Source organism: Eucalyptus grandis, chromosome 4 (genome assembly GCF_016545825.1).
Source record: "Eucalyptus grandis isolate ANBG69807.140 chromosome 4, ASM1654582v1, whole genome shotgun sequence".
In the NCBI taxonomy this organism is placed as follows: domain Eukaryota; kingdom Viridiplantae; phylum Streptophyta; class Magnoliopsida; order Myrtales; family Myrtaceae; genus Eucalyptus; species Eucalyptus grandis.
Window position 1 is genome coordinate 2,685,137 of NC_052615.1, and position 23,731 is coordinate 2,708,867.

Sequence of the window (23,731 nt, forward strand, 5' to 3'; positions counted from 1 at the left end):
AAAAGAAACTGTTCTATTTGACCTACACTTCAGATTACCTTAGCTCGGCTCCAGATCTTCCACTCTATGGTCCTAAAAAGTTAAACCCTTGACGGGGTGAGATATAAATCTCAGCGAGTTCACACTCTAAACCCCAATAATGAGGGTAATACGCCTAGAGCGCCCTAACCACACAATCATACAACCACAGAGACTTACCTAGTCTCATATCCTACCTGCAGGTCAGTACAGTTCATATCACACCCATATGCATACAACAAATTCACACATCAATTGGAACATCTAAATCAATCACTGCTCACACAAGCAAGAATTACTGACACACATCAATCCATCAATTCAATCAACATGCGTTCCAATTAATTATTACTACTCGCACAGGTAGTTTTACCCGACGCACGCCGGTCCTCTATCCACCGACACACGCCGGGGATAGGTGACATCCACCAACACACATTGGGGACGGTAATATCCACCGACACACGCTGAGGACGGGTTCTCTTAACTAGCACATGATCATTCAATTTCGGCCAATGACATTGTGCTTTGCACTCACATGCCTCAATTAAGATAACGATCTTGGCATATTTTCTTCTTATTAAAAACATCCGGTGAAAATATCGTGTGTGGGTACACAGTTAGATTGAACCCAAAAATTTGATATCTTCATTTTTAAATCTCATTGTTTTATATAGCATATAAAACATTTTCGGTGTTAAAACCCGACACTCGGGATTTTCTAAATAAATATTAGAAATTCACAAATTTGTGAATAAACAACCAAAATTCCAATCAGCACTCAATTTGCACAAATTAACACTCAATTGCAAAAATTAACTGTGGCACCCCCTCGGCACGCTCCCTGATCCGTTAGGGTCGCCACAGGTACTTATCTCTTATCCTAATACATACCAGTCTAATAACTTTTAATTAAAGTGGAACCATAGTTCATAGGGGTTGATCAATAAAATTCTTCTCCCATTTTCCTTTGAAAAGGTCCCAACGCAGCTCATCAACGGAAGCATAAACGAGTCTCACCATCCCTTACTCCAACAACAATAATGCAATGCACACCAACTACGCACCAAATGAAAACACAAAGCCGAGTCACTTTTATTTACATTTTCAAGATGGACATCTTAGGTCGTTACAGCAAAAGGCCAAGATTTTTAACTATACTTGGCTATAACTTAAAAGAGAATTCGACCCTACATCAGACACATACACCCCTCCATCAACGAGTGTCGGCTATCCAAAAAGTGTCAGCTCCCACCAATCATACGTGCCATCACACCCAACCCAGTGCATCGGGCGACGGCGGCAGTAGCATCCCTAACATCACCCCATCGCGTCGAACGTAAACAGATAGAAACTCTTGGATAACAGGGCCATCAGCAGAACCCACATCGTACATAACCAAGACACGGACTCGAACAAACACCAGACCAGGTACACTAACACAGGAATGCTCCGTGCACTCCACATCAACGTCAGTAGGTATGCCATAGAAGGTACTACGCACGACTGGTGATAAAGGCATATTTCTAATCTGAAATGTTAATCCCCAAAGGGTGAGTACAACCACTCAGCAATAAAGATTCACCAAACTACACAATGCTTCAAACAGAACAATCAAGGTATCATAAATAAAGCACATATCGTTTATGCATTCGAGCATACCTCACCTTACAGCCATGCATATATTATACATGCATTTGAGCATACCTCACCTTACGGCCATGCATATATCACCATACAACATGCATATGCCACCATGCACTTGTACTTATATCATCAACAGCCATGCATATTCCACCATGCACTTGTAAATATGTCATCAAGCAGCCACGCATATTCCACCATGCAACGTGCATATACCATGCACTTGTACATGTCATCAAATAGCCACGCATATTCCACCATCCAACGTGCATATACCACCATGCACTTGTACATATGTCGTCAAGCAGCCATGCATATTCCATAATGCAACGTGCATATACCACCATGCACTTGATTCAATTTTCATAAGAGGATCTCATTTTCATCTTTCTTCCCGAGGATCAGTGTTTGCATCCCACAATTTATCACTCGCATCCAACCTGGCATGGCGAGGAGCCTCCGGCACACACCTCCGGGCATCTGGCACACACACTCCGAGCATCTCGTACCCCAACTGGCATCACGAGGAATCCCCCCGGCACACACCTCCAGGGCTTCTGGCACACACCTCCGGGCATCCCACCACTCCCAGGGCATCTGGCACACACACTCTGGGCATCTGACACCCACACTTTGGGCATCCCGACACTCCCGGGGCATCGTCGGCTCACACCCCCGACGATATCATCATTATCATAATTTATATTCACACATGTATCTCAATTTCAACATGGCATTTAATGCAACAATATCAAAGGTCTCAACCAGTTTTTGATGTCATATAATATGCCATATGTCACCACATATGCAGCATAATCAACCACTCAAGACATTATATCACATGGAGCAATTTCATTTATTTTTGAAAATACAGCAATTTCGGATAGAAACAGATTGCACTCATTTGGTCATAATTCTAGAAAAATTAGTAAACAACCTTAATAAATTCTAAACATTTGACATGTTATATACAATATCTAGAGGAAAATATTCTGTGAAGAACACCATATCAAAAGAACATCATACAATTCGGTACAGTCCACACATCACAGTCTTTATAATTTCGGAATATTGCCATACATAATTTTATTCACAAATTCAGTAAAAATCCTAAGTCAACTCCAAAAATTCTGAAATTTATATATGTTATATAATAAATCCATAAGTAAATATTTCATGAAGAACTCGAAACCAGATTCGTGATAGATTAAAAACTATAATAACCATAACCGTCTATAACCCTCAGCACCGAATTCCAGTTCTAACCGTTTTGAATAAAGATTGTTTCGCCAACCTAAACTCATCCATTTCCTCTAAATTTTTATTATGTTACTCCTTAACATGTCATCTTCAACTTTAATTCAGAACACGAGATCGAATTTCAATTGGAGAATTTTATAAAATTCCCAGAATCATACTAGGTCAGCATTACGATTTCCAGATCTGAATTTTTCAAGGAAAAATAGTTTCACCGGTCTATACTTGTTCATTTCTTCTGAAATTTTTATATGTTACTCTCCAAGAAGTTCTCTACAACTTTCATCAGGAAGTTGAAATGAAATTCCAACTAAAAAGTCGCATGCAGCTCACAAATTCATCAAAGATCGGACTGCCTTTCTAGAAAACAGAATACAAGGCTACCATATTTTTCCCTAGAGCTTCGAATTTCTTCACTTCTACCACAACCAAAGTTTACCATTCATCACACACATCATACAGCAAGTAAAGGGTAGGTTTATGGACTCTACTTGCCTCAAATCTGAGCACAACACAGCAAGCAAAGATGGCGGGGCAAGGCGGGACTCTGCGGCTCGACAGTGGCGACGAACGGCAGCGAACGGCCTCCCTCTTCCCCTTGTTCTCTCGCTCGCTCGCTCTCTCCCTTTCTCTCTTCCTCTCTTTCTCTCGGACGGTCACTCTCTCTCTCTCTCTCTCTCTCTCTCTCTCTCTCTCTCTCTCTCTCTCTCTCTCTCGTGCAACACCCCCCTTGCTCAATCCGCCCCTTCTTCTTTTCTTCCCCCTCATGATTAGCATGTAATCATTACTTTGCATGCAAGATGACACGCGGCAAGTCCCCTAAGCCACTTGTTAATTGCCATGCAAGAGGACGGGCTGGTTGGGCCGGGCTCTCCCTTTCGGTCGACAGCCCATTGGGCTCTTTGGGCTAGTCGGACGGTAGCCCTTTTCCTTTGGGCTTCGCAGGCCAGGCCAAAAGGGCCAAATGGTGGGGCTGGTCTTAGGCCTAAAAATTCAACCTACTCTTCTCTAATTTTTCCTTTTTAATTATCACCTAATTACCCATCACATAATTACATAATTACACTTATTCGCTTGGCCATAAAACTTGCAATATAAATTAATAAATTCCAACCCATAAACCACATAGCGAAGAATAGAATTTTCTTTCCCATCAAATAATTATCCATTGAAAAGTTTGGCCTTAATCTTATTGCAAATCATGGATCAAAGCACATCTAAAGATTGACATGAAATTCTAGGATGCCACAATTCTCCCCTCCTTAGAGAATTTCATCCTCGAAATTAGACATCACTTATGCCTCTTGAAACAATTAGGGGTACTTTTCCTTCATCGATTCTTCACTCTCCCATGTGGCTTCCTCTACACCATGATGTCGCCATAATATCTTTACCAACGGGATTTTCTTGGTCCTAAGAATTTGCTCCTTTCGATCCAGCACTCGCACAGGTTCTTCGATGTATCTCACTTTCTCGTCCACTTTGATGGCTTCATGATCGAGTATGTGACTAGGATCCAGCTGGTACTTTCTCAGCATTGACACATGAAACACATCATGTAAATTTCCCAATTTATGAGGCAGCGCCAAACGATAAGCTACTTTTCCTATCCTCTCAAGTATCTCAAAGAGTCCAACAAATCTGGGACCTAGCTTTCCTTTCATTCCAAATCGTGATATTCCTTTCATTGGAGATACTTTAAGAAATACGTGATCTCCCACACTAAACTCCAAAGGCCTCCTACACCTATCTACGTAGTCTCTTTGTCGGTTTTGGGCTGTCTTAAGTCTTTTCCTAATTATCTCAACCGCTTCTGTAGTAACTTGCACTAACTCGGGTCCTGACAGTTTTCTTTCACTTATCTCATTCCAACAAACAGGGGTCCCGCACCTTCTTCTATACAATGCTTCATACGGAGCCATGCCTATACTTTTCTAAAAACTATTGTTATAGGCGAACTCTATCAGGTGCAAATTTTCATCCCAATTTCCTCTAAAGTCAATAACACAGGCTCTTAGCATATCTTCTAGAGTCTGGATCACTCTTTCTGCTTGTTCATCTATTTGAGGATGAAAGGCAGTACTAAATTGAAGCTTTGTCCCAAAGGCATTTTGGAGACTTCGCCAAAAATTTGAGGTAAACCTAGAGTCTCGATCAAAGATGATCATTACAAGAATACCATGTAAGCATATTACCTGGCTTACATATATCTCAGCAAGTTTATTCATTGAATAGTTTATGCAGACCGCAAGGAAATGGGCAGATTTAGTCAAGTGATCCACTATCACCCAAATTGAATCGTGACCATTTGATGTCCTCGGCAGTCCTTGCACAAAGTCCATATTACATGCTCCCATTTCCATTCTGGTATGTCTAACGGTCTCAATAGTCCTGTAGGTTTGCGATGTTCCGCCTTCACTTGTTGGCACATTAAACATTGAGAAACGTGTTTAGCTGTATTTGCCTTCATGCCATTCCACCAAAATTGCTGACGTAAATTCCTGTACATCTTTGTACTACCTGAATGAATACTCTAATTACTTCTATGTGCTTCCGACAGAATTTCCTTCTTCACTTCTTCATTGTCGGGAACACAGAGGCGTCCTTGGCATCTTACCACTCCATCTTCAGAGACTTGAAATTCTGGTCTTTTTCCTAAAGATATTGCATTTTTCACTTTCATAATTTCCGGGTCAGACTCTTGCGGGATCTTAACTTTCTGTATAATTTCGGGTTCAATTCTTAATGCAGTAAGCATACCGGTAAGGCGATCCACTTTTAATTCAAACTTTGAGTCTGCTATAGACTTTAATAGGTTCCATTCTGCCATTCTTAAACTGGCCATCTCCATAGCTGACTTATGACTAAGGGCATCTGCTACCTTATTCGCCTTCCCTAAATGGTACCGTATTTCACAATCATAATCCTTCAACAATTCCATCCACCTCCTTTGTCTCATGTTCAATTCCTTTTGTGAAAATAGATATTTTAGGCTCTTATGATCTATATAGATCTCAAACTTTTCTCCATACAGATAGTGTCTCCATATCTTCGAAGACACTACTGCTGCCAATTCTAAATCATGCATTGGGTAGTTCAGTTCATGAGGTTTCAATTGTCTAGATGCATAGGCTATGACCTTGCCATGTTGCATCAAAACACATCCCAATCCTTTGTGAGATGCATCACTATACACTGTAAAACCATCAGACCTAGATGATATAGTCAGGATTGGAGCTGTGGTCAATATTCTTTTAAGTTCCTGAAAGCTCCTTTCACATTCTCTACTCCATTCAAACTTTACACTTCCGAGTTAATTTCGTTAAGGGGCCTTCCAGTCATGAAAACCCTTCAATAAATCTTCTATAATAACTTGCTAGTCCTAAGAAACTCTGTATTTCAGTTGGTGATGTCGGTCTCAGTCAATTTATTACCATCTCAACTTTCGCCAGGTTCACTGCAATTCCTCCTCCTGACACTACGTGTCCCAAAAATATTATCCGGTCCAGCCAAAATTCACACTTGCTAAATTTGGCATACAGCTTATGATCTCTCAGAGTTTGCAAAACTATCCTCAAGTGTTGCTCGTGCTCTTCAGGTCCTCTAGAATATACCAGGATATCATCAATGAAGACAATCACAAACTAATCCAAATAAGGCTTAAATACCCTATTCATTAGATCCATGAATGCGGCCGGTGCATTCGTCAATCCAAAAGGCATGACTAGGAACTCGTAATGTCCATAGCGAGTCCTAAATGCAGACTTAGGAATGTCTTCTTTCTTAATCCTTAACTGATGGTATCCCGATCTCAGGTCAATCTTAGAAAAGACCGAACTTCCTTGTAGTTGGTCAAATAGATCATCAATTCTAGGCAAGGGATATTTATTCTTAATGGTCACTTGATTCAGTTGCCTATAGTCAATACATAAACGCATCGACCCATCCTTCTTTTTCACAAACAAGGCTAGTGCACCCTAAGAAGAAGTACTTGGCCTAATGAATCCTTTATCAAGCAACTCTTGTAGTTGCACCTTCAATTCCTTCAGTTCCATTAAGGCCATCCTATACGGGACTTTCGATATTGATCCTGTTTTGGGCATTAGTTCAATTTCAAACTCAATTTCTCGTTCCGGCGGTAATCCAAACAACTCCTCAGGAAATACATCTTGAAATTTGCTAACTACTCGGATTTCATCGAGCTTAGACTCTTCCTTAGTATAATCCTTAACCACTACCAGGTACCCTTGACATCCTTCGTCAAGTAATGAACGGGCCTCTATTGTTGAAATAAGTGCTATAGATAGGTTGGTCTGACCTCCGAAAAATTCACAACTAGACTGGTCAGGTAAAACAAATTGGATCACTTTCCTATAACAATCCATTTTGGCTTGATACTTATGAAGCCAATCCATTCCTATGATATTATCAAAATCATACATAGTCATTACGACTAGGTCTATTTCCATACCCTTTCCTCTTATTGTTATCTTACACTTTCCACACACCAGCGTAGACAATACCATATTCTTTAAATGTGTAGAAACACAAAGAGACGTCTCAAGAGACATAGTTTCTATTTCATTCAACTGTTTATACCTTTCAAACACAAAAGAATGTGTAGCACCCGAATCAAAAAATGCATATGCCTTCTTGCCATTTATGAAAGTCGTACCTGATATAACATTTTTGGAAGCTTCTGCTTTCTCTTGGGTGACCGCATACACCCTTCCTTGTGCCAGTGGCCTTTGAGGATTCCTTGGTAAGTTTGGTCTAACAGCACTTTGCTATCCCTGTCACACCGAGCCAACACTCAGCTGCGACCTCTCTCGTGTACAATCCTTCTTAAGGTGCCCTACCTGTCCACAACCATAGCACTTCAGCCGTCCATTACAAGGTCCTGGGCCATGTCGCCCATCACACCTTCAACAATCTTCATTCTGATAGGATGCTTTTCCCAGATTCAGGCCATCCCTGGCCTTTCCAAAATTCCCGAAATTAGTCTTCTTCTTAGATTCCCGGGTCTGACCTTGACTTGTATAGGGTCTCTTACCCCGTCTGATATCACCAAAAGTCGGTTGGCTCTTATACTCTGATTGTTCTCTTACCAATTCCTGCTCCACCAACTGTGCCATTTCATAAATCTCATTATAATCTCTAATATTCGAAGGCACCAGTTGTTTCCTGATATCAGTTCTCAACCCTTTCATAAATTTCTTAGCTTTTTCTTCTCGATCTTCAATCAGCTTGGGAGCATACCTAGACAATTTAGAAAATTTTGCCTCATACTGATCAACTGTCATCTCCCTTTGTTCCAATTGAACAAATTCGGTGATCTTCTTATCCTTAGCACAATCAGAGAAATACTTCATATTAAAAGCTCTAACAAACTCATCCCAATTAATATTAGTACATGGTGGAAAGATCGTATCCCTCGAAGCTCTCTACCAAAACTTTGCATTTCCTTCTAGCTAGTACTCTGCCAAAACTATTTTCTCAACATCACTGCAGTCCAACAACCGGAAAATATGTTCTATCCCATCAATCCAATGTTCCACCTCCTCAGGACTTCCCATTCCATTAAACTTAGGTGGCTTCAGCTTCAGAAATTGCTCCATCAGTCCTTGAGGGCGACGTTCCACTCTAGGTTGTTGCTACGCTTGCCTTTCCATCAGATTTCCAATATTGGCCAATGCCTGCAGGATATCTTCCATTCGGGGTTCAGCCCTTGCAGCAAAGGCTTTAGCCCTCGACGGATGAGCACTTCCAGCTCGCATCATGACTTTCCTGCAGTTTCGAAATATTGCCTTAGGAATAATATGTAACTCAATGTCTCCAATTAAAAGCAACTATAACTCTATAAGTAACATAAACATGTTACTGGCACCTAAAGACAACTCATAATAAACTACTAGGGATCTACGAGTGATTACCCATCACCCATTATTCAAAGTTAATCAATTATTCCACTTAATATCCTATGGTGTGCATTGTCATCATATTCCTCAATTTCCGAATGAGGCTCCTCATCACTCCACATATAACCTTTCGCGTTGATACCACCCGTTGTGGCACCCCTTAGGCACGCTCCCCGATCCGTTAGGGTCGCCATAGGTACTTATCTCTTATCCTAATACATACCTGTCTAATAACTTTTAATTAAAGTGGAACCATAGTTCATAGGGGTTGATCAATAAAATTCTTCTCCCATTTTCCTTTGAAAAGGTCCTAACGCAGCTCATCAACGGAAGCATAAACGAGTCTCACCATCCCTTACTCCAACAACAATAATGCAATGCACACCAACTACGCACCAAATGAAAACACAAAGCCGAGTCACTTTTATTTACATTTTCAAGATGGACATCTCGGGTCGGTATAGCAAAAGGCCAAGATTTTTAACTATACTTGGCTATAACTCAAAAGAGAATTCAACCCTACATCAAACATGTACACCCCTCCATCAACGAGTGTCGGCTATCCAAAAAGTGTCAGCTCCCACCAGTCATACGTGCCATCACACCTAACCCGATGCATCGGGCGGCAGCGGCGACAACATCCCTAGCATCACCCATCGCGTCGAACGTGAAAAGACAGAAACTCTTGGATAACAGGGCCATCAGTAGAACCCACATCATACATCACCAAGACACAGACTCGGACAAACACCAAAACAGGTACACTAACACAGGAATGCTCCGTGCACTCCATATCAACATCAGTTGGTATGCCATAGAAGGTACCACGCACGACTGGTGACATAGGCATCTTTCTAATTTGAAATGTTAATCCCCAAATGGGTTAGTACAACCACTCAGCAGTAAAGATCTACCAAACTACACAATGCATCAGACAAAACAATCAATGTATCATGAATAAAGCACATATCATTCATGCATTCGAGCATACCTCACCTTATAGCCATGCATATATTATACATGCATTCGAGCATACCTCACCTTACGGCCATGCATATATTATACATGCATCGAGCATACCTCACCTTACGGCCATGCATATATTATACATGCATCGAGCATACCTCACCTTACGGCCATGCATATATTATACATGCATCGAGCATACCTCACCTTACGGCCATGCATATATTATACATGCATCGAGCATACCTCACCTTACGGCCATGCATATATCACCATACAACATGCATATGCCACCATGCACTTGTACTTATATCATCAACAGCCATGCATATTCCACCTTGCAACGTGCATATACCACCATGCACTTGTACATATGTCATCAAGCAACCACGCATATTCCACCATGCAACGTGCATATACTACTATGCACTTGTACATATGTCCTCAAGCAGCCATGCATATTCCATCATGTAACATGCATATACCACCATGCACTTGATTCAATTTTCATAAGAGGATCTCATTTTCATCTTTCTTCCCGGGGATCAGTGTTTGCATCCCACAATTTATTGCTCGCATCCAACCTGGCATCGCGAGGAGCCTCCGGTACACACCTCCGAGCATCTCGTACCCCAACTGGCATCACGAGGAATCCCCCCCGGCACACACCTCCAAGGCTTCCGGTACACACCTCCAGGCATCCCACCGCTCCTGGGGCATCGTCGGCTCACACCCCCGACGGTATCATCATTATCATAATTTATATTCACACATGTATCTCAATTTCAACATGGCATTTCATACAACAATATCAAAGGTCTCAACCAGCTTTTGATGTCATATAACATGCCATATGTCACCACATATGCAGCATAATCAACCACTCAAGACATTATATCACATGGAGCAATTTCATTTATTTTTGAAAATACAGCAATTTCGGATAGAAACAGATTGCACTCATTTGGTCATAATTCTAGAAAAATTAGTAAACAACCTTAATAAATTCTAAACATTTGACATGTTATATACAATATCTAGAGGAAAATATTCTGTGAAGAACACCATATCAAAAGAACATCATACAATTCGGTACAGTCCACACATCACAGTCTTTATAATTTCGGAATATTGCCATACACAATTTTATTCACAAATTCAGTAAAACTCCTAAGTCAACTCCAAAAATTCTGAAATTTTTATATGTTATATAATAAATCCATAAGTAAATATTTCATGAAGAACTCAAAACCAGATTCGTGATAGATTAAAAACTATAATAACCATAACCGTCTATAACCCTCGGCACCGAATTCCAGTTCTAACCGTTTTGAATAAAGATTGTTTCACCAACCTAAACTCATCCATTTCCTCTAAATTTTTATTATGTTACTCCTTAACATGTCATCTTCAACTTTCATTCAGAACACGAGATCGAATTTCAATTGGAGAATTTTATAAAATTCCCAGAATCATACTAGGTCAGCATTACGATTTCCAGATCTGACTTTTTCAAGGAAAAATAGTTTAACCGGTATATATTTGTTCATTTCTTGAAATTTTTATATGTTACTCTCCAAGAGGTTCTATACAACTTTCATCAAGAAGTCAAAATGAAATTCCAACTAAAAAGTCGCATGCAGCTCACAAATTCATCAAAGGTCGGACTGCCTTTCTATAAAACAAAATACAAGGCTACCATATTTTTCCCTAGAGCTTTGAATTTCTTCACTTCTACCACAACCAAAGTTTACCATTCATCACACACATCATACAGCAAGTAAAGGGTAGGTTTATGGACTCTACTTGCCTCAAATCCGAGCACAACACAGCAAGCAAAGATGGCGGGGGCAAGGCGGGCCTTGGCGGCTCGACGGCGGCGACGAACGGCAGCGAACAGCCTCCCTCTTCCCCTTCTTCTCTCGCTCACTCACTCTCTCCCTTTCTCTCTTCCTCTCTTTCTCTCGGACGGTCACTCTCTCTCTCTCTTTCTCCCCCTTTCTCTCATGCGACACCCCCCTTGCTCAATCCGCCCCTTCTTCTTTTCTTCCCCTTCATGATTAGCATGTAATCATTACTTTGCATGCAAGATGACAGTTGGTAAGTCCCCTAAGCCACTTGTTAATTGCCATGCAAGAGGATGGGCTGGTTGGGCCGGCCTCTCCCTTTCAGTCGACAGCCCATTGGGCTCCTTGGGCCGGTCAGACAGTAGCCCTTTTCCTTTGGGCTTCGCAGACCAGGCCAAAAGGGCTGAATGGTGGGGCTGGTCTTGAGCCTAAAAATTCAACCCACTCTTCTCTATTTTTTTCCCTTTTAATTATCATCTAATTACCCATCATATAATTACCTAATTACACTTATTCACTTGGCCATAAAACTTGCAACATAAATTAATAAATTCCAACCTATAAATTACATAGCCAAGAATAGAATTTTCTTTCCCATCAAATAATTATCCATTGAAAAGCTTGGTCTTAATTTATTGCAAATCATAGATCAAAGCACATCTAAAGATTGACATGAAATTCTAGGATGTCACATTTATCAATAGTTCAGGGACCAAATTGAACCGATCGAAAGTTCATGGACCATATGCACATTAAGTAATACTATAGGGACCATTTGTGACATTTTCCCTACTTTAATCAACGTATAATCCATGGATATATCTAAAAGTTTGAGCTCGTTTGATGATACTCTATAGCAAATGCTCTGTTTTTGTGACCACCAATCCCTGATTCAGTATGGATTAAGTTTACCATTGTCTTTACTTGGTGTATCCATGGTTGGGTCCTGAAATTCTCAAGTAATTTTTCATAACTCCCTACTCTTTGAAGTTGTTGATTCTTCAAGAACATGCAAAAGTCTGACGATACACATGACACAGAATAAGCACATTAGGTGACATGGATTAAGCAAAGAAAAGCATGCTACCCACATCAAATCCTCAATGCATGTGCATCTGATGCAAAAGTTGAACCTGCTAAGGCCAGTACATGGATGTATTTCCAACTCTTAATGGAAGCATCTGCCAAACTTTTCAGAAAGAGCACAGTTCACTGGTTTGCTGATTTTGCATACACTGTCGATAAAACTAACAGTACCTTGATTCGATAAGAAGGAAAGGGGGGTGTGCATTGTTGTTTAGATTGTCTTCCATGTGCTTTCTTGAGTCTTCTCAAAAGAATTACTAGTGTTCTTTGAATCTTCACTCTACCTAAGAATACACATTACAAGTTGGTTTCTATTTCTTCATGTTATTTTTTAGGATTATTTCACAGGTGTTTTAGATCCGATGCAAGCATAAGTTGTTGATTTAATTAGAATGTTCTTTTGCTGTTGAGGCCTAGAGAAAAGCTTAGTTATATGCTGGTTTGATTTGAAATGCAGTAGAGAAAATTTTCGGACAAACGAACAGATTCCTCGACAAAAGCTACTACCAGTGACATCTCAAATGACAGGTATTTCACGTTTTTCGAACATGTTTTCCTCGATTACGTTAGCTCTCCTTAGTTGGTTTTTATGGTATTAACGTCTATCTGAATGATGGATGTGTGGAAATAGATAGGCTCAGCATTTCCCTTTTCCCGCAAGTGCTTTGGATTGTATTAGTCCAGTGTCCCTTTGTGGAAGTAGACTTGACTTTTAGAGAGTAACTTTTTCCATGTGACAGTGGTTGCTTCTGTGAGTTTTCTGGTTACGTTTCCGTGTCCTTTCATCATGTTTATAGTGTTTCTGTTTTCTGTTAGAAAGAGATTTTGCTCGGTCGTTACATGAGGATCTATATTGTACGGAAAGCATCTGAGTGACTAACAAGAATGGTGGTCTAAACAGTGATAACGGGGACTGAGTTGCGAATGATACCATCTGCTTTCTCGCTGTACCAGCAGAAAGCTTTTTGACCAGAAATTGATTATCAGATTAGCTTTTAATGGATCGTGTTGTTGGAGTTGATTGGGTGTGGTGATTGAAGATGCTGCTTCCATTAAAGGATGAGCGTGTGGCTGGAGACTGCATCTTTGTGTTGACTCTGTAAACTGCTGATGGTGATGCTGTTGCGATTCAGGGCGAGTCATCCATGCAAATTAGATATCTACTTTCAAGCACTAAGCCCACTTCAAGGGTGTGTGGAACGTGCGACGGAGTACTGCCCAATTGCCGAAGTGGAAAGTAACATGACATGCATAGGTATAATTGGGTGACCAAAGATGCGTCTTTTACTTCATGTGAATTGTTGGAGAGTAAATATATATGTTGATTAGAGATGTATGACTGTCCCATGAACTGTGAAATGAGGAACAGAACCATTAGGCTCCTCGCTGCTGACAATTAGATGATCAGTATCAGATTTTCCCGTAGCAGTTTGTGGTTGAAATTCTAAATTAGAGGGATTCCACGGATCACTCCGAACATGGACCCCAGCCCCATTACGAACTTGATAACGCATAGCATTTGCTTCGATGCCCTTCCACAAGCAGGAAGCATTTAACTAAGGATGGCGATGGAATTATTTCCTCTCAAATGCTTCCTAAAGATAGCTCCCTGGGCACCTGACCAACGTGCTTGAATTCCACAACTTGGGTCAACAATGCTTCGTTAAAACTGCCCCAAATAACCCAGTTTTCATTTCATTCGTCCAGTGACCCGAGCAGTTACCACATGGACCGGTGATGAAACCCGTGCCTTTACTAAAAATGGCGAGTACATGACCTGCCCAGTAAATTAACATTTTATACAAACAAGACATTTGAGTATGTGAATGGAGTGTTTCCTATAACTATATAAGATTGTGAAAATATAATTTTTGACATGATGAAAAGACAAGGTAAATTAATAACTGCTGTTTTGGGAACAGATTTTCCGTAGTCAGTAGCTTTTACACGGAAGGGGTTTAGCCTGTTCAGGGACAGACAAATCCTGTCTATCTTCACTGCTGAGGGCCTGAGGCCAGTGCTAGAAAGATTCCTTCAGTGTGAGAACATCGGCAAAGCGTTGGAATTCGGAATGAATGCAACAGCTAGTAACCACTCCAAGTGGCAATCACTAACATGAGAAAACCATAAAAATTTGAGGAAGAAAAACGGAAAGAGATCATAGGTCACACTATTAAGAGAAGAAATGGATAATCATTTGATCAAAGCAAGAAGTGAAGCTGACGATCGGTTCTGCAACATTGATTCTAGCCATCTCAAAAATCACTCACCAGTTATCGACCAACTTCATCGATTCATCGTAGAATAGGGCTCTTCATGGGCACTCTTTCCTGGGAATCCATAACGCAAAATGACAGGGCATTCTTTGGTAGAAGATTCTGTCGACCACCATGACGCTCAGAACAAGATAATTTGCTGAGCTATTTGCACCTCCTAAGGATGAATGCTGAGCCAAAAGAACAACGATATCTACGCAAGCCAAAAACGTAAATATGGACCTGTTATAGAACTCGATAATATTCTCTTGTATGTGTCACCTAAAAAACCTTCAAATTGAATCTGTATCTATAAATCCCTTCAATCACAAATTCTTGCAAAATATATTCAAGAATGTTGAATTTTCCACATTCCTCTAAAGAACGGGTTTTCCAGGTACAGTAATTAATGACATAATAGCTATGAAATTTCCGAATTTCATGCGCAAAAAAATAAACATGAAGAGGAAAGAATGAGAAGGGGGTATGGGTATATCTACTCGCTGATTCATTGGCGAGGTCAGCCTCGCCAAATTTGGGGAGGGCTTGCCTTGCATTGCCCAGCGACAACGAGGTGAGCTCGCCATTGGCCGGTCGCCAAAGAAAAGGAAAGAGAGAGACAGAAGAAAAAATAAATAAATTCAAAAAATAAAATATTATTAACAAATTATCGGTCGGCACTAGCCAGCATCCACATTAATAACGGCCAACCTAATTTGGCCAAATGGATTGAATTGACATAATTACAAAAAGTTTATGATTAAATTAACGAAAAAAAAATTACGACTAAATTGAAAAAAAAATACAATATTTTTAGGACTTTTTTGATAATTTTCCCCGCTAAACCAAGCTGCCAAATGTGATATTTGTATTATGTCTCATGTTGTGAAATTTGAATTTGTGATCATGACGGTAACTCAAGTTCCCTCGTTCAATTCGTACCACCTGAATTTCTTCTTCATAGTTAAACGATAAAAGAATTTAGCCTTGATATTTATTTTTTCTTTTCTTTCTTTTTTTGAAATTTAGCCTTGATATTTATTTTTTCTTTTCTTTCTTTTTTTGTCTTTTATTAATTTATATGTTTAAACATTGGAATGAACAAGTAAATAAAAATCTTGAATTGAGTTTCTAGTTGCATACACATTCGGTTTTGCTTTTGCTATTTTAGAGTAAAAAAATGAATTGTTTTCTTCGGGCCAAGTTCAACAAATAATAGAAAAAGTAAATATTTGTATTGAATGGAGATGGGAAGTTAACAATTCATGTATCACCAATTTGCCTAAAAAAAGGTTTCAGGAAATATTGATACGTCAACTTGACTATTTAATGTAAAAATGGAATGTTCTAGTTTAAAAAGGCATGGAAACACTTTCGATTGGCAAGCAAATTAACACATCCGATCAATTATATAAGCTTTAGTATATAGTAACTTACATCTATCTTGAAATAAATACTTTTCTTCAATCCTACTTCTAGTCTGGAGCATCAAAAGCAGGTTAGGATCGATACAATTTGATAACCAAATCATAGATATCAAGGTATAGAAATTACCATGGTAACGGATCAAATAAGTTTCACATACGAAATTCATCTCAACATTCCAGTTTTCTCTTGTGAAGTAAGTTCAGAATCGCATCAATTGATTGTGTATGGTAAAATGGAATTGACGTGGTTGAATGGCTGCACTGAAATCGCAAGTGAACCACTTCATTAACAGTCCACCATTTTTTATTCATCGAAATTCCAAGAATGCAGGAGTGGTTGAGTAAATGAACCAGACACACTGCAATGATATTTCTAAAACCTCGGGGTATACAATTTGGTCCACACACTGTAAATGAATATTTAATTGTTCGAGGTATATGGAGATACAACATCTAACTTAGAAAAGAAGTACAAAAATGACGTGATGAGACTATAATTGGGTATTATTACTTGAGATTCTTGAGTAAGTATTGAAGTGAGTGAACTTTTCTCAAGCACTAAATAAAAGTCTGTTGATATTACTAAGGAAATCAAGTTTTGTAAGCCCTTTTCCCATCTTTATTTTTGGATAACGAATAAGGATTTATAAGTTATCTTAGTAAATTAAACTAGTCTATAAGGTTGTTACCCCTACCATGAATAGATGGGGTAAGGAATGTTTTTTTCTAATTATTCCATGGCAAGATCATAGTTATGGTGAGTGGTGAGTACCACATCAGTTAGAATCATTGCACAAGGTTGTACAATTTCTTAAAAAGTATAGAAGGATAGATAAAATCCAAACATATATAAAAAATAAAAAATAAAGGGTAAATATCCCCTCCGTACTTTTCTCTGCAATCTTAATTTGTACATACAATAATATATTCTAATTCCACACATTAGATTTGTAATCGTGTGAGCTTGCGTTACGCATTTAATTCTTCAACTCACTTTTCCATGAAATTGTTTCACTAAAAATGGGCGTAGTAAAAAACTTTTCACCAAAATTGAACTTCGGTGTCATGTTAAACAAGTTCAATGGTGATTCAGACAAGAATTTAATTGCATAACAATGACGAAAAATGATGAATTTAGAAATAAAAGACTGCAAGTGACAGGAATTTAAAATGAATTAATATTGATAAGAGTACATATGAGGAATCTGTTCTCGATGATCTTCACCCTCAACAGTAATTATACACTACTTTTTATAATCTATATCATATGTAACTTCCTATAGATCAATAGATTAAAATTATCCATCAAACCCATAGATCTTAACCAGTCAATCGCATGAATACAGGCAACAACCATCTCAGTTAGACGAGCTTCAGGTATTCCCACGAGTCACAACAACGATTCCAGCGACTCCTGGATGTTGTAAAAGTGTATTGCCTCCACCTATGTTATAAAACAAGAACATGTCCCCAGAAAATGAGCTGAGAGTTCATCTTCTCATATTAGGTAATCACGATTTGGAGAAAATAAAACAGGTTCAGGATTGAAGACACAGGAATCATGCATCACCCATTCGAGCCTATCAACAAATCCTCACAAGAAAAATTATTTCATTGCCAAGCCAATTCATACACAATTCATTATGTACCTCTTCAGGGCAAAAATTTTCTTCCCCGGTCTTGATCCGAGCTTTCTCGACCAATGACCCTCACCCAACCATGCTCATCGATGAAACTGACATCACCCATGTCAAACCATCAAAGACTGCTAGATTTTCATGCTGGAACTTGATCTCATTATTCAATCATCAGATGAGGACCTCTGGAATTTTCGCGGTGCCAATAAAATCATCACTATCTGTCGTCAATTCAACATGCGGTGCAGGTTTGCCAACTCAGATGGCCCGTGGCCTTTGAACTGAATTGAGATCTGTTCCAACATGAAAATTGGGGGCTGGTAGCGAAAAGGGAAATGTAGGTCATAGAGAGTCATGAACGTCAAACGAGAATAGGTCTCTGTCATCCCTGCATATTGAAAAAAGGACAAAAAAAGGGTAGTATAATGAGCACAGTAGTTTTCAACAGACATTGCTAGCGGGTACTACCAAGTTACCAACTGGCATTGTAGATGATGCAACCCACAGGCTGAGAGAATCTTAGCTCTTAGGAAGAAGTTGCCAGCTTCTTTGATGAGATCAATCGACAGACTTCCTCTGCAATTAATATCTCTTCCACGCAGTCTTTTGCTATCCAGTCCTTTCTCCCTGAGGAAACTCAGAAATAAGCAAAAGTACCACTTGAAGAGCGTAACTTTGAACTTCCACCATGTAAGTGGCTGATGCTCTCCACACATGATGTTCAGTATTTTGATTGCTCGTGAAAGATCACTCTTTGTAGATAACCTGAGAAAGGATATTAGATCAGTGACCATGGCCAGAAGAGTGATCAAAGCGGTGACCTTGTGTTTCTCTATAACCTCAATGGCAGAATTAGCTTCGAACTTGGGTGTTCAGACATGGCAAGCTCCAGACAATAACATCGCCATGGCCAATGTGGCACAAAGGAGCAGTGTGCAAATAAACATGCAAAAATCGAATAAAAAAAATTCTATCGTATTATTACTCTGACTCAAATTGTCTGCAGACCTTCCAAATATGGAAACAATCATTCAAGACTTACTGTGACAATGATTGTAGAATTTCCACTTGCCAATCATGAAGACTATATAAGAGAAGAAATATGGAAAGGGCATACATCATCCCAACTGTAATCACATATGCCTTTTTTTGCCATAGATTTTATGAGCAAAGCTGGATGGCTTATGGAGACTTCAATGGAGACTCCTTTTGGCTTCCCAATAGTCCCTGAAGCCGACAAGCCCAGCACAACTAAACATCTGGAAATAAACACTTGGGATGTTATATCCATAACTACGAACTACCAAAGCCACATTTCTCCAAACTTAGGCGTCAATGTGGCGTATAATTGACACATTGACCCTGCCTATGACAATCACAGAGAGGAAAGAAAATGCATAAATAGAACCTACATCCAAAAGATCTGTTGATTACTGGAATGCAAGACAACCTTTGAACCTAGAAACCAATATCACATAATGTAATCCTCAATTTGAGAAAACATAAAATATTGCCAAGAAAGATGGACAAAGAAGCTTTTCTGGGGAGTCTTAGTAAGAAGTATGGTCAGTAAAAGCAACAGGTGATCAGCCAACAGGAAAGTCATCTATATTTACAGATCCAATACTGTCCACTCTATGGCAAATCTGATATGATTAAAATGTTTTGAGCGGTTAATCAAACCAAAAAACAGCCATTTGGTATCGGTTTGCATGACAGAGACTTTGAAGAAGGTAGTGAAACCTACAGAGTGCCCCTTTTAAATCTCTGTGGGTGTACATGTGTGCTTGCACCATCACATGTCTCTAAATAGGATCTATCACTTCACAGAAGAGTAAAGAACTATCTTTCTCAAAAAATCACCCACTGAAGACTACCAAAAAGAAAAATACTTGTTATTGGCAATAAGAGGAAGTAAAGATTATTTGGAGGTGAAGCATATTATAACAGCACCATCACGAGCCCAGACACAGTCAGTGGTTGAAAAAGAACTTGAAGGAGTTATTGGATGCAGATCCAGCATTCCCATAGTTGATACTAGCTTATGAAAGAAAGGATGGATCAATGATATGAAGAATATCATCATTTTGTACATCGCATGATGAACATTAACTTTTCTCATCCTACAACAACTTCTGACTTCAAGAAAGCAACACACCATTCACATTGCTTGAAAATGGCCAAGAAAGCGAGACCAAAGAAATGTACCATTTAAGAGAAGGTATAGCATCCTTGTGCAGCACAGAATACCAGGCTGATACAGCTCTCATCTGTCACCAATATCACAGGCCTTATGGCTAACATGGCTAACACTCTCAATCTAGCTTAATCGGCACTCTACAATCAAGATTTCAGAATGAATTAACACCGTCAAATACATGTACATATCATAAAACAATCATCATCATGCCATGTAGCGGTTTGCTCCACTTCCTTAATTTTCTGACTGATAAAAGAGAATTAAGGCACTGAGATCTGATAATTTTGGCAACCAAGCTACTGAGATTGGCTAATTTCTCCTCCAACATAAAATGAAGCAGAGACCTGATCATCCTGTCTCTTTTCCACTTCCACATAGTCATGACCCATGGTTACACTTCAACATTGCATCCATGAGCAGGTCAAGTTAAGATTTGAATTGATCATTAAAAATTTAGGGTGGTCTTGCTTGCTACGAAGGCGCTGGTTCAGGGGTGCATTCAAATTTATAATGCCAAATACCCATGGACCGATTCATCTAGACAAGAAGCAAAAATCAGCACAAAAAGTAACGAAACAAACAAAAACATGGGAAGCACAAAAAACTAGCACCCTGATCAACAGATTGAACAGCAGCTCACTAGTTAAGACGAGTTAAGACAACTTTTGTATCCATGAACCAAATAAAAACACAGTAACCACAAAACTGCCAATTTTCATGCGGAAGAGTAAACATGAAGAGGAAAGGATGAGAAAGGAGTACATCTACACACAAATATCAAGAGTGAACGTGTTTGATAGAATCCCAGTCTAAGTATGCTTATAAGGTAATATTGTTCTAGCATTTTTCCAGTTTAATTCCAAGAAACTGGAATCTCTCGCGGTGAATGATTGCAATTCCTGCTAACAAAGCCTTACCCTTTTGCATGTGGTTATTTTATTGGAATCCCTGTGATCATCTCCCGGAGAGATGGTGGGCAATTACTTGAGGCTTTTCAGAAACAAAATGTGAAATGATTAGTTTAGCATTCGATTCAACTCTCTCACTGGTATTGGTGAAAAATGCCATGATGTGATTCTTTAATCAGTCTGGTGCCAGTGTTAAGAACAAAAGTGCAACATAAATTGCAGAATCATGAGAAGTATGCACCAAGACGAAATTTTCAAAACAAAAACATTGGCATACGAGATGAGAGCAAAGTTCCCATCAGAAAATACTACTTTGCATTTCTTTTTCCTTCAGTGAGTAATTACAGGGAAGATAGAGTCAAGAAACTGCTAATACAACAGGATAATGACTCAAGAAACTGCTAATACAACTGGATAATGAATGGAATCCAATATTCAATCGCTATCTTCACTACTTTCGTAATTTTGACATACCAACTGGAGTCCAATGCTGAAGATTGGATCAACTTTCTTTACCACACCAGTTCGCACAGAGGAAGCACTCTGGTCTTCTGATCCCACATAATTTCCTGTTAGACATAAACAGAAGTATTAGTCAATGAACAAGGAACAAGGACATGAGTTTGTCACTGCCCAGCAATATTTATCCCTATAAATTATAGATGCTCGTGGAACAACCAAGCAATACTTATTTCTAAATGAAAATTGAAAGACCACAAACATAATGGAAAGACACGGAAATGGAAGCAGAAAACTTGCAGAAACTTCCACCATCAGATGGAAAAAGTTACTTTCTAAAAGTCAGGTCTACTTCCACAAAGGTAGTCTGCATTTTAATACAATCCAAAGCACTTGCAGGAAAAGGGAAGTGCCACACCTCTTTATTTCAACACATCCATCATTCAAAAGTGCATATGTAATTGAAAATAACATGTTCAAAAAATGTGACATACCTCTGTTATTCAACAAGTCACTGGAAGTATCTTTCATCAGGGGATCTGTTGGCTTGTTCGGAGATTCTTCAGAAAATCTTTTCTTCTGCATTTCAAATTAAACTTATAAGTAAGCTTTTCTCTAGGCCTCGACAACAAAAATAATTCCATAGTAAATCACAACTTATGGTCGCTCCAAATACAAAACGCCTGAAAGAATATTCTACTTGCACAAAGAATAGGAAACCAACTCCGTAATATGTATTCTTAGGTAGAGGTGAGATTTAAAGTACGACAGTCTTACTTTTAAGAAGAATCAAGAAACCACATCGAACATGATATATACAACAAAGCACATCCACCTTTCCAAATTATCGAATCAAGGTACTTTCAATTTTATCAACAATGTATACGCAATCAGCAAACCAGTAAATCATGCTCTTTCCAAGAAGTTTGATATATATTTCCATCAAGAGTTGGAAATTCATGCACGTACTAGCAATTAACACTATTTCTTTTATTTCGCTTTTTGACGTGGTGATTCATGGGCTATGACCTAAAAACTTCAATAACATCTTTTGGTGTATCCATGATTAGGTCCTGAAAGTTCTGGAGCAGTTTTTCATAACTCCCTACTCTTCAAAGTTGCTGATTCTTCAAAATGCAAATGTCTGACGATACATGTGACACATATTAAGCACATAATATGGATTGAGCAAAGAAAAGCATGCTATACAGATCACATTGTCAATGCATATACATCTAATGTAAGTGAAGCAAGACAACTGTAAACTTATTCCATACAGAAAAAGGGATCGATGATCACAAAAACAGAGAACAAACACTAGATGGACTTTGTTGGCGATACACTTACATTGGCTGGAAATTTATTCGGATAAATCTCGGCATTGACCGGTTGGCACTGGTGACTGGTCAGAAAAATCATCAGAAAAAACAGAGTAAGCAAGATCATAAAACCCATCAGAGAAATCGCAATCAAAGGTGATTTTGAACTAACATACAAGAGAAAAGAAAGAAAATGGCCCAAAAAAAAAGAAGAGCAGCAGACGTACTATTTGAGAGGCCCTATCTTGATTCGCGACATAGGGCCCAGAATATTGCGCATCTGCTTCAATTCAACGCCTTTCGTGCAGAGAACGGCCTTACCCTTAGCCCTACGCCTGTCCAGTGGAATTGCGCAGGCAGGCTTCGCCGCAATAGAATTCATGGTCGGACGAGTATAAGCGGAGAGAGAAAGTGACCAATCTCTAGACAGCAACAACAGAGCAAGGAGAGAGCAAGGAGAGAGAGCAGCGAGACAAATCTCTTGACAGCAACAAGAGAGCAAGGAGACAGCAACGAGAAGCTCAGAGAGAGGGGGAAGAGAGAATGAGAATGGAAGAGGAAGACTGAGACGATTTGTATTGGATGCAACGTTGTAAAATAGGAAACTTTTCTGACCAAATAAAAATAGGAAACTTCAAATGTTTTTGGATTGAATTTCAATGTACAATTCCAACGGTATAATCTTCGACTTTTCTAAGCTCGAAATAACAAAATTCTGTACAAGATTTTTAATAATTTTTTCATATTTCGATAACATTTAAATTTTGACAAGAAAATAAAAATAAAAATA

The 23,731-nt window shown here is 39.2% G+C and overlaps 1 protein-coding gene across 4 annotated transcripts; it reads right to left on the reverse strand.

Annotated features, from left to right (window-relative positions):
• Positions 1 to 18,556: 18,556 nt before the first annotated feature.
• LOC104440679 lies at positions 18,557 to 23,509 on the reverse strand. Of its 4 annotated transcripts, XR_005550311.1 has the most exons (7): positions 23,169 to 23,509; positions 22,970 to 23,024; positions 22,117 to 22,201; positions 21,638 to 21,732; positions 20,264 to 20,325; positions 19,098 to 19,314; positions 18,557 to 18,820 (listed from the first exon to the last, which is right to left on the reverse strand). XR_005550311.1 is itself a non-coding variant. In XM_039311053.1 (6 exons), coding segments are annotated over exons 1-6 (453 nt in total). In that variant the 5' UTR covers positions 23,324 to 23,509; the 3' UTR covers positions 18,557 to 19,313. The 4 variants fall into 4 exon arrangements, 3 of the variants coding, with proteins under 3 accessions (XP_039166987.1, XP_018728348.2, XP_018728347.2); XM_039311053.1 differs by having other exon boundaries at positions 18,557 to 19,314; XM_018872803.2 differs by lacking the exon at positions 20,264 to 20,325 and having other exon boundaries at positions 18,557 to 19,314.
• Positions 23,510 to 23,731: the final 222 nt, after the last annotated feature.

What these genes read in the sequence shown, in the direction of transcription:
- LOC104440679 (XM_018872802.2), bottom strand. Translation starts at nt 23,323, where the DNA reads ATGAATTCTATTGCGGCGAAGCCTGCCTGCGCAATTCCACTGGACAGG. An exon ending in AAGATAGGGCCTCTCAAATA is followed by an intron (nt 23,025 to 23,168) that starts GTACGTCTGCTG and finishes TTTTCTGACCAG; the next exon opens with TCACCAGTGCCAACCGGTCA. An exon ending in TGACTTGTTGAATAACAGAG is followed by an intron (nt 21,733 to 22,116) that starts GTATGTCACATT and finishes TATGTCTAACAG; the next exon opens with GAAATTATGTGGGATCAGAA.